This window comes from Carassius auratus, chromosome 48 (assembly GCF_003368295.1).
Source record: "Carassius auratus strain Wakin chromosome 48, ASM336829v1, whole genome shotgun sequence".
NCBI lineage: Eukaryota > Metazoa > Chordata > Actinopteri > Cypriniformes > Cyprinidae > Carassius > Carassius auratus.
In genome coordinates, this window is record NC_039290.1 from 7,911,797 (window position 1) to 7,924,303 (window position 12,507).

The 12,507-nt window shown below is 41.0% G+C and overlaps 1 protein-coding gene across 2 annotated transcripts in view; it reads right to left on the reverse strand.

The window, feature by feature from the left end:
* The window catches only part of LOC113065707 (retinoic acid receptor gamma-A-like), a 49,988-nt gene that overhangs the window by 9,813 nt on the left and 27,668 nt on the right, over positions 1 to 12,507 (reverse strand). Inside the window, exon 1 of one of the 2 annotated variants that reach the window (XM_026237179.1) lies at positions 10,806 to 11,309. The exons of the other annotated variant lie outside the window; for it this stretch is intronic. Within the exon in view, the coding sequence (XP_026092964.1) occupies positions 10,806 to 10,950 (145 nt within the window). The 5' untranslated portion in view covers positions 10,951 to 11,309. Of the gene's footprint in view, positions 1 to 10,805; positions 11,310 to 12,507 lie in introns of those variants that run through there. 2 annotated transcript variants of the gene reach the window in all.

Here is a 12,507-nt window from a genome sequence, read left to right on the forward strand (position 1 = left end):
TGACTTTGGTAACACAATAAACAAGTAGTGCAAAAAAAAAAATACAAAAAAAAAATCAGGCGACATGGGTAACAGGAAGTGAGATGTGACCTTGAGTTTCTTTATTTTGGTTCAGAATGAAAGTATAAAAATTTGTAAGTATACAAGTCTAAAAGGACAAAAAATAACAAGTGTCAGCTTCATGTGTTTTAAGTGTTGCAACACTACCTTTAGCTGAGCAGCATATGACGCATTGGCTGAGGAAAAACTATTCTTTCACAATAGAAGAGCAGATTTTGTGTACGTGACTGTGGGTGTGATTGAATCTTCAGTGGAGCACTGTTCCCAAATCTAGTCTTGGCATGTGAGCGTGTGTGTGTTCAGTTCTGCATGGGCGCTCGTCCAATGAGTGTCTCTAAAGACTCCCTTTTGATTTGCAAATATAGTTCTCTGCGTCTCAATTCCTCTTAAGTATTTCAGCGTGTTGGGTGTGTATTTGCGTGTCACTCGCTTTGCATTTCTCAGAACATATCTTGCTTCCCTCCACTAAAAGCTCAACGATTTCACAGTGCCTCATATTACAACTCCATACAGGCGAGTTGAGTGGACAGACTGCTTTGTTGTATGTGCAGCTAGTGTGGCAGACGGGCCACAGATTGGGCAGGTTTTTTGGAGCGGTGAGATTGATAGACTGACTGGCAGGGCCCCCCTCTCTCTGAACGGTGCCTGATGGGCAAGGACGCACAGTCCTCCTCTGGCTGCCAAATTCCTGATGAGGGGAACCGACCATGGCTCTTTCGCTGTCTCTGTGTCTCATTGCCCACGGCTTCCTGCCATCAGCCAGATCCTCCTCACATGCTGTTGTCATCGTACCAGCTCATACTACACAACCCCATTTCCTTCCTCTCCACCGCATCACAGTTTCTTTCCGCTGGATGTATTTTCACTGATTGCAGGCTTTATCTTACTGCAAGCTGTTTTAAAAATCCACATGTTGCAGTGAGAGTAAACATGTTGATATACTGAGATGAACAATCATTTAAATAAAGAATCAAGCTAATTCCGATAATATTTTGTTAATTACTTGGAAAATTCTGAATGCTAATAGAAAAAATATAAATACATAAATACATAAAAAAGCCAGCAAGCTGATAATTGTTTTTGTGTAAATAAAATATAATAAAATAAAATGAATCCAATGAATCCAAAAAATCCAATGCAAATGGACAAAATACTATTTTTGAAATCCAAAATATACTCACAAAAATAAAAAATAAAATAAAAAAGAGGTCTGACCAATGCCAATAAGCAGATACTTGTTTTACATGTAAATAAAAAAAAAATCAAATTAAATTAAATTAGCCTAAACCAAGGTAATCTAAAATGATGACTCAATATTCTCAGACAGTTATCAATTAAAAATATAAAATATCAGACAACAACTGATATAATCTACACCCTACTTATTAGGATTTCACTACCTCCTATATAACTTCAGGAGGCCAGTTTTAAAAACAATGTCTATACACCACAGATGCAGTGCAAAGGGAGTGTTAAATTATGGGGATGAGAGGTGTGTGTTGGTTTTTTCACTAAAGGTGCAGAGCAGAAGCAGTTGCTGTCAACAGCTATCTGAGAGCTCATTACCTGATCTCCCTGCCCCCCCCCCTCCCATTTTTCTACTTTAAATCCCTCCCTCTCATGCGCTCCGTCCCAAGCCTGTAAAAAAGGAGGAGTCTTTCCTGTTGCAGTAAAGCCCTTTCTGAAAAGAAGGCCTGTGATGAAACTGGGCTGCCATCCAAGAGATGGCTCAGAGGGAAAGACAGAAAAAGACTTACATACAGCCCAGACTGGACAAGACTGAAGGAATTTACACCCCCATGTCATAACCAGCACACAGGCATGAATACATACATGAACACCTAGAGTTATCATTCTCAGTCATGGAGTCTGCCAGGACTAGGTCTTCAGTAGGTCAGCCCCATTACGCAAGGTGAACAAAAGGGCAACAGGTATGTGCACTCTTAACAGCTGGATCTGTCTGAAAAGGTTACTTCACCCAAAAATGAAGAGTCTGTCATCATTTACTCACCATCAAGTCATTCCAAACCTGCATGACTGGAACAACAAAAGAGAATCATTTGAAATATATTTGTCTTTTGTCCTTAAAGGGGTCCAATGTTGTTCCGGAATTCATTAAATCTCAGTTTATGGATGGATTTTTTTGTAGAAGAAAACGGTCATAGAAGTTTGAAACAATGTGAAGGTAAATGCAAAACAGCTTTGCTCATTTTGCTCACGTGATTTACCCACATTGACCAAAAGGAAGTTGCTTGGTTTAAAAGTGACTTCTGTCTAAGAAATGATTCCTACATCTGTACACTGTTGACAGTAGACAATGGACTCTTTTTATTGCTGACATGACCGCACTAGAACATTATTTTTGGATTAAATATCCATTTAAAGTTATCCTACCCTCAATCTGCATTACTACACTGTAACATCTCATAGACAGACCCCGAGGCATGTCTGGATCAAGGTGAGCCAGCATTTGGCTTGAATGATCCCTGAATGAGTGACACTAACACAATGACGAGAATCAATCGCACACACTTGAGTCCTTCCTGGGTTACAGCAATCAGACACCCTCTCAGATACTGGTCTCGTCATTACCAAAGGTGTCTTTTTTCTGGTCTGTTAACCAGAAGGTTGCTGGTTTAAGCCTCTCAAACTCTATTGATCTTCATTGGATCCATCATGCCCTTGAGCAAGTCATTTACCCTTGGGTTGCTCCAGGGGCTTGTCTCTATAATAAATGTAATTTGCAATATGCAAGCTGCTCTAGATAAAAGCGTCCACTGAAAGACTATTTAATTAAAAATAAAGTTTTCAATTAGAATCAAAATGGTTTTTATAGCCCAAAGCCATGGGAAAACCTTCACAAAGACCTTTTTAATTCCCTAGGTCTTTAGAAAGTCATCCATTCAGCGGTTCTTTACCGAAACTAGAACCTACTAAACTTTTTTCTCTAAAGAACCATACAGCCAAGAAACAGTTCTGCAAAAGAACAATTGACGAGTTTATTGACAGAAAGCTTTTGTTTAGTCCTAAACATGGTCCATTTAGTAAACCGTTTATGGAACTTTTGTCCTATTCCTCTAGTAGGACTCTATCCAAACTTGACAGTGAGGGGTAATCAGAGCACAAAGACAGGGAATGAAGGCCTGATTCAGAGGAGACAGATTTCTGGTGCAGACATCCAAATTTGCAACTCCATTGAATCTCCAGCACCCCCACCAGGCTTCATCTGTGCCGTCAACCCCTGAGTGAGAGTGTCTCCTCTAATTCCTCTCCACTCCAATGGCTGGATGCATCCTCCATGGACACAACCATTGATCAAGCCAACAGGCAGCGAGACAGCCTCATCTACCCATTATCTTTGATCCTCTGGTCCTCGCAGACTTCCTCTAACCATCTGTCTGCACTCACCTGCTTTAAGACATGCAACTTAGCTTGAGTCACAGCCTCAAGTGTCTCTCGGCTCAAGACTGGGCAGAACTCGGTACCTTATTGCTTCCTTCCACAAACAATAGAAACCACAAAAGAAGAAGCAGCCGAAGTCTGAAGACTGACACCTTAATTCTGAAAAATGAAGTGCAAGCCTGTGTGACTTGCTTAGGCCTCATCTAACTGCCATGTTCGCTAATTATTTAGTAACTGCATGAGCTCAATGCAAAACTTTGCTTTGCATAAAGACAGGACCCAAAAGAGTTGTGGCTTCCTGCTGTTTATGTGATTTGTGGTCGATGATTGTAGTAGATGTGGGTCTTTTGTGTATAAATACCGGCTCTTTCACTATCAGTTTAACAACCTGGCACAGTTCTGTTCTTTCTAATGGCACAAGGGCGAGTCTGTGAGAAACTTCTGCTTTGACTATAGGGGAAATTACAATATGATGTGTTCTTACGTGTGTGGAATCTTTCACTTTAGTGTGGCATCACGCCTTCAGCAACTGCCCAAGATGTTAGGGTGTGGATGGGCATACTTCGTGGAAAACGGCAATTGCAAAGTTTCAAAACAATACTGTGTGCGGTTTGATGTACTCTGGTAACCCTGAAGAGCAACAGGAAGGGCTCATCTGTGTAGGAAGTCACCTTGAGAGACAAATTCAACACCATCTTTGACTAAACCGTAGCGTAGACCAGTTGAGCAATAGACACTGTCCAACAGACAGACAGTGTCATCCCTGCTCATACTAAACACTGCGCTGAGTCTTTAGACTGCAGACGATCGTTTAAAAAGATGGATTTGTGGGGGTAAAGTACAGATGGTCTTCCCTAACAAGCATCCTTGGGCTCTTGTATCCATTCATCTTTTATGGCTGATTTAGGATGGTCTCTCACCTCCATCTGCATGTACACACACACACAAAATGCAAAATACATGTACATGTTTTTATATTACATTACTTATACTATTACATTACTATATATGATAGAAATGCTGTGTCTCTTTCTCTCTCTACATATCTATATAAATAAAATTTAATATTTTATATAAAATGTATAAAATATCATATCATATATCATCTACAAACCTATCTTGCAGTCTACATGTCATAACTGTAATTGTTTGAAGGATGATTTTGAACATTGTGGCCACTATGGTGCTCACATTCAATGCAGTCTAATGATCAAAAACAGCTTTAGAAGACAAGAGAGGGTTTTTAACACACATTTTTACTGTTTTGATATTTATGTGTTGTCTGAAAAATATGGCTACATGATAAATCGTATGTGATTATCATGCGCCATCTCGTCAGTAAGGCCGGTTCCATGATTAGTTGTAAATCTCCTTCATGTGCTTTAAGGTGGAGTGCCATTTAATACACAGACCCGCAGACAAGCAACACAATATCGCATTCATAATCAGTTATCGCAGTATTAGTTGCAAAAACAATTATGAATGCAATATTGTGTAGCTTGTCAGCAAACTACGGCTCTCTGTGTTTTAAATGCTGCTTCATCTGAAAGCATGTGATGGAGATTTACTACTAATCACAGAACCGGCTTTACTGACGAGATGCGCATGACAATCGCATGCGATTTATTGTGCAGCCCTATTAAAAATACCAAAGATGTGGCAAAATTCAGTCCATTTTCAATTTTACAGGGACTAACATTTTAAAAATATCCATGGCTAACAATGGTTACATTGCTCACAGCTGGCAATTTGCTTAGCAAATTTGAGAATAACAAAGGTAGTTTGTTATTCAAGCAGTGCTTTGATGGAAGTAGAGAGGGTGTTTTAAAAGGAATGAATATAAAGGCGCAACTTCTCTCAGAGCTTTACCACACAGAGAGTTTTAGCATGCTAAACCACAGCACACACTCAGCACATGAAAATCTCAGAGAAGTCTTAATTCCCCTTTAAAGCATTGCAACAAAAATTACCAAAGAAAATACTAAAACTCTATATCAACTAGTCGGTTGGTGGACCATCTGACCATCCCTCCCCACAGTACAAGTTGTTTTTCTGTGAAAGTGACATGAAACTACTGATAAAATCAATGTCTGAAACGAAGTGCAGATTTATAAAAAAAGCACTGAGATAATGTTAAACACTGAAACATGCACCAGATCTCAGCTCTAGTAATACAACACAATACCAGAATCAATGTCTTCTGAGAAGCATCAACACAACCCCTCAACCTGATTCTCATTTTAGATAAAACCAATGATTGACTGACGGGGAGTTTCTACAGCCCAGCTGCAGACTAATATAGTGGGGGTTTGAGCTATATTTTGCCATACATTTTCACATAACAGTGAGCGCTAGTAACGACGGAGCCAAGCTGTCAGTCAACAACACACTGGTAACAAAACTTCTCCCCTCACACTGAGCTCACACATGGTTTCAGACTGACAAAGATCCTGCCAACGCCTCACCCCCAGAGAGAAACTGCCAACCAGGCACCAGAGCTGTCAGTAAACATTTCTTCTAAATCACTAAATCATTGGTCAAAAGGGAGGTGATGGCCAAACTATGAAAGCCATTGAGCCTCACCCAGAGTATTCAACCCCATGATGCCTGACCTTGTTTGTGTCTCTCAGAAACCCATGAAAGTGAAGAGGAAAGATTAGCTATTTAACAATGCTTCCTGAATAAATGTGAGGCAACTTCTGATGTGCCATGTGCCATGTTCTTTCAAATTGCACAATCTAAACATTTCACAGACAGTATACTCTAAAATTTCTCACATCCCTAAAGCAGTGCAAAACAGTCATTATTGCTGTTCAATATGAGGCGGATCTCTCTTAATTTACGGTTCCTTGACCTAAACAGCAGCAAATGGATTCCAGCGGCAGACTGTGGAATCTCAGTGGATGTGCTAGGCCTCCTCTCTTGGGTTTGCCTTCAACTCCCTCTTAGACAGAGTTCATCGGCCATCCATACAGAGCTACTGCACCACCTTTAAATCATCAAAATGCACTGAAACATCCTGTACATAATTTGAAGATAAAAATACACAAAAAAGCACAAAATGACAGCACAGACACATTTCTTATGACATTCGACATTTAGGGATGCATTGGATATATAATTGTGGTTTCTGATTTTCCCTATTTTTACATTTAGATCACCTTTGCTGTCATCTAATCCCTATTTAGTTAGCACTAATAACACTTTAGCAAAAATAGCACGTTTTCGCTGTGCATTGCAATGGTTTGTTGCCTAAATTGCCTTAGCATCCAAAAAAAAACAGATTTTAGTGTTCTATATTTAATTTATGTAGACAAAATATTATAACATTTAAATATCAGCCATTCATCAGTTATCAGCCGTAACGTGAAAATAATTATAGGCTTATCACTAAGAATTCTATTATCAGTGCATCCTTAATTTGTACAGTTAACAACCCATACTAAGTGAGTGCAAGCTTGATTATTTATAGAGTTCATAAGAATATTATATATAAAACGAAACAGAGGGCTAAAATACATCAGAAGCGATACTGCTTAGCCCAGAAGCTCTAAAGTTTATTTGCCTGTAGGCTAAAATGTCCTTGCAATGAAGTGCAATACTTAATAACACAAGTTAAGAAGTAAAAATATTATTTACAGCTTGTTTAACATTAACAGAGTATGTTTCTATTGTTGAACTGGGATGCGATCAGTGTGAATCCCTCATGGCCAGCCACTTTTTCCTATTTCTTCAAACAGATGCACACTCTGAGACACACACACACACAAGCATTGAATCAATCAAGTACCATTTTTTATTCTCCTGCCTTGTCAGGCGCTCTAATCTTTTAATTGAATCTTTTTGTAATTATAACGAAATAATTGAGGACTTCCATTAAAATAAAAAATGAGATCGGGCTGCGCGTGACAGCAGACACAGGAAGCCCTCATTTCCCTGTCTTTCACGCAGAGCTCTGTTTCAGAGAGCTTATCAGACTCTGATGTGGACAGCACACTTTGCAGAAAACAATGGCGTGTGTGTATGAGCACGAATGATCAGGACAGGAAGACGATCCTGAATTCTAGTCCTAAATTTAATGCAGCAAAACTGTGAAACTGTAGTGTTGCACATCATGGGCAACATCTTAGCAATTACAAAGGGACATCAAGTGCAGTTCAGAGGAACATGATGATATCTTTCTTATGTGTAGATTACTAAATCACCTGCAAACTTCCTTTTTTAAAAACAAATGGCTCAATAGATCCATGGTGCTTTAAAAATTGCTCAATAAAAAAGCTCTTTCAGCACTCTTCCCTGTAAGGGATGGAACAAGAGCAGCTCACATTCATGAGAGCTGACACTGGCCCGTGCAAAGCATCTCTGCCTTTGAATTAAAAAAAAACTGCAAACTTTCTTGAACTTCTTCACATAAAAACAGGAAAGACTGGCCACACTGACAGCAGGCTGTGATTCTCTTGCTCTTCACCTCTAACAGGCAGCAGTGTGGTTTGTGAATGGTATGTATATATATATATATATATATATATATACTACCATTGAAAAGTATATATATATTATGGACACTAAATATTTGAAGATTAGTGTAGAGTCACATGACCAGCACAATCCAGAATATTTATAGCATTTATAAAGACATCAGGCAGAAACAGACACCGCTTAGCCTACAGCCTAGAAAAGGCACATGGTGGCAAAATTCGACAAACATTAAAAACAAAAAGTCCCAGATGCAGAAAAAGTTTTTTTATGAGAAGGATACTTCCTTACTAGAGATTACAAAATAAGAAGTGCTAAAATCTCCCACATAGATGTGTTAAGCCATACTGTTACTGATACAGGTTTGAATCTTGGCCTGCAATGTGTCCCCACGCACTCTCTGCTGCTTACTAATCAAATTAAGACACAAAAAACTTTAGGCCAATACTTTAAGAGACGGTGAGACAAATTTAACTCTTAGAAAAGTTTACCCACAAACATTGCAGCTGGCCTGCTCCTGATGAAATACTGGACTAAACACTGATGAATCTGGTTTAAGAGCACAATTAAAGGGTTACTCCACCCAAAAATATTTTTTTGTCATTATTTACTTACAATCATGTCATTCCAAACGTACAACCAAAACGTACTGTAATAATATTAACTTCCTAATCATCCGGAAGAAGGAGGCGGGAACCGACGCACAATCAAATAAAGACTTTAATAACAAATAAACACAAAACAGCGCACCAGCCCCTCATGGACGACTGGTGCGCATAAATAAAAAGCAAACATAAAATATTGTCCAGGCCTGGTCCTCTCTCGTCCTTCACTGTGGTCGCTCCAGTTTTATATCCTTCCATCTCCTATGTGGGACTCGAGACCGGCGGTGGGGTGCAGGTGTAGCTCATCTCCAATCACTACACCTGGCCTCACTCCTCGTTCCCACGCTTCTCTGCCCCGCCCCACTCGCCACACGTACGTAAAAGCTTCGTACACTCTTATGTGTCAGCCGTGCTGTGCCAATGTGTTGTTTGCTTTCAAACCAAAGCGTAAATACACGTAAATACGTATCCTTGTGGCGCAGCAGATACAGACGAGCGTACCCATCTTTGTACAGCTCAGATTTGCCAAAATGTTACTACACTGATTTGGAGAGACACAGAGGGAAGGAATTATTTTAAAAAGTCATTATTGTTGTTTTCTTCATGTACAAAATTTTTTCTAGTGTTTTATAATGTTACGGTTGAATCACTGATGACAGATGGACTATTCTGATGATGTTTTCATACTTTCCTGGACCTTGACACTGTTATTTATTTGGCAGTCTATGAGACAGTCTCAAGCCTACCAATTTTCCTCCAAAATATCTTGACATAGAGGTAAGTGACTAATTACAAAATCTTCATTTTGGGATGGAGTATCACTTTAGGAGCAACAACTGAGTGTATCCTGTGGTCGGATAGGCCGGTCTTGTTTACAGAGGTTACTGGGCATGGTGGCTTGTAACATTACACCACTCCTGCACTTCCCTGAGGGCAGCGGGATCTGTCTGATTACCTCTCCTTCTCTGCTATTTCCTGGAACCAGGAAGGAACAGAATTCGAGAAGCAGTGGCGATGCAATCGGGGGACTCGACTTCCAACGTGGGACCTGATCATGTGCTTGTGTAGCATTGGTGAGACATGACTGATTAAATAAACAGATTTCATCTTGTTATCATCAGGGCCCTGGCCAAGGAGAAGAAGCATTATGGACTTCCCTCCCTCTCTCCCTACCCTCCCCTCTGGGTCGAGCTCAGACAGGGCATCTGTCTTCATTAAAGAGAACCCAGTGTGGCTGACAGCCACTGAAACGTTTGTGTCTTTCACGATTAATGAAGACAGATGAGTCGCCCTCAGAGGCCGAGAAGGAGGAACAAAAAGCAGAAGCTTCAACAAATACAAATGGAAAACAGCAAGAGTGCCGTGCATTTTGGGAAAAGGGTAACAGGGATGATTACTGAACTGGACATATGAGTTTTTTCAGAGAATCTCATGAAGTATCATTTGGTACTTCAGACTGATCCCTAACGAAAACGGACCCCAGTTTTGTCTAAGCTGAAGCATGATTGTTTTTAAAGCCATAGGCTGTCTAAGGTCTGGAAGGGAGGAAGGAAAAATAAAATGTTTGAAACAGAGTCAGAAAATGAAAAAGGGAGAAAATCGAAGAGTGGTCCAGGTCTTCAAGCTCCCATACTTACTGAACTTTCCACTCAGTATATTCACACCAATTCTTTACTATTTATTTAATGTAATTTACAATTTTGCTTCCTGTCACAGTCTAATCACCCAATTCATTTTCCAATTCCTGATCTGAGAGTTCCAACAGTGACACATACATGAGTAATGTCCCTCTTGTTTTTTTCTACTTTTATGCTTGTTTGATGCTGTTGTGTGGGCTGAGCCGTGGTCAGGCATGCTGGGATACCAGAGCTGTCAGGCACAATTGTGAAGTGAAGAAGACAAATGCAATCTGCATGACTGAAATTATAGCAGAGTGTCAGGTTCCCCCCCACCCACTTCTCTCTCTCTCTCTCTCTCTCTCTCTCTTTCTCAAACACCCTCTCTTTCATCTCTCCCTCTCAAATTACTTCCTTTCTGTTTAACTTTTCAGCAACCGACAAGGTCAAAAATCAGGTTACCCAAACTGTTGGTGAAACCAGACTCTGTTCGTGACAATCATGGAAATGACCGACTCAAGCAGCATCTCTAAAACACACAAACACAGCTTGATGAATGCAGCTCGAGTGGTTCGTTTGGCACAGAGCGTCCTGTGGTCAACGTGAGAGTGGAGCCTCCTTTAAAAGAAGAAGAAAAGACACTTACAGCGTACGCTGGCTGTCCCCGTCCAAGCAAAAGGGTCCAGTCCTGCATAGAAGGGGCTCGCCTTCCGAAGCATGCATGCACCCCGGTTGGTGACATCGTAGAGTTGGCGGGGACCCATGCCCAGAGCCTCCATACAGTCGAACATGCTGCGTCCCCGTCGCCCACCCGCCTCCGAATGCCTCGCGTCACCAAAAGAAACAATAACAACACCCGCAGCTACGACAGCGCTAAATCCCCTGCTGGAATTCCTCTAGTCAGGATATACGTGCTGCCTGATCCCGCTGTTTTTGCCCTTGTAAGCGTTTCCTCTCTCTCTCTCACGCTGCTTGTTTCTCTTTCCCTCTCCGGCTGATCTGTGGTGCTGGTTGCTCGGGGTGAGCTGCTCCTAGCGTGTTGTAACAGACCTAAATAACAGCCCCACATAGCACTCGCGGCTCTCAGACACTCTTGAGCGAACCAACTGCTTCAGTCCTGTGCACACAGAGGGGGGTGGAGGGAGAGAGTGAGAGAGAGAGAGAGAGAGAGAGAGAGAGAGAGAACGACTGGGGGGTGGGGGGTTGGGGGTGAGAGAGAGAGAGAGAGAGAGAGGGCCACAGGGAGGAGCCAAAGTGTGTGTTTGTGTGTTTGTATTGCCAGCTCTGATCTGGTTAGAGGACAAACTTTTATTTGATTCTCTCTGGCCTCTTTTTGTCTCTTTTGTGATTCATATTTTAGCACACACTGCATACAAACACGTTTTCTCGCTTTGTGCACCTCCCCCTTATTTCCCTTGCAGTACATATGAGAACCCCCCACTCCCCGAACCCGACCCTCAGCCCCGTCTCTAATCATAACCACATTAAAGTCCAGAGCGAGCAAGCGAACACGAGAAAGACAGAGAGAGAGAGAGAGAGAGAGAGAGAGAGAGAGAGAGAAAGCATTGTGCAAGCAGCAGATGCCAGGGCAAAATTCTTGCCTTTGTCTCCACAAAAACAGAGTAAATGACTGATGGCCGCTGCTGTCTCTAGCTCATTAAGTATGTGGCAAATATTCAAAGCCCCCTCTGGCCCTCATAGAAGCTTTTAAAAGAGGAACTTTATTCAGTTGCGTGGGGAGAATCCATGCGCTAGAGGACGCCAAGCAGGAGACCAACAGGAAGATGAACTTGGGAAGGAATGTCAGGGCTTGTCTTCACACTTGCGATCAAGGCATGATGAATCTGAGTCATTTCCCACGGACTACAGTCAGTAGACGGCATACTTCACTTGACGTGCGTGAAAATTAGGCTGTGAGGGGTAGAAGCGTACAGTCGGTTAAATGTAAGACTGATGTGTACACTGAAGATGCTTGCTTAGCTGACAGAACTACAAAAAAAATAACTTTTTAAATACATTCGCAGTGAATTAAAAAAAGTCAAAATAGGTTGTTTTTTACATTTAAATTATTTTTAAATATCTTATTGGTAACTGACAGCAATGTCAAATAAGTCAACTATTTAAACAAGCATGCGATCTGATTCTAATTGGTAATTCTAATGAGTAATTCTAATGAGCTCTCTACAGAGTTCTGCTCAGCTTCTAAATGTGTGCCTGGATATGACCTAAGACCTTGAATGCACTGTACATCTATCTCTCACAGCCTCATTATCATTTGCATGTAATGAAATAGGATATCAACTCTGATAATAGTCTACTGGTTTAGCAGTATAATTTATAACTACCAG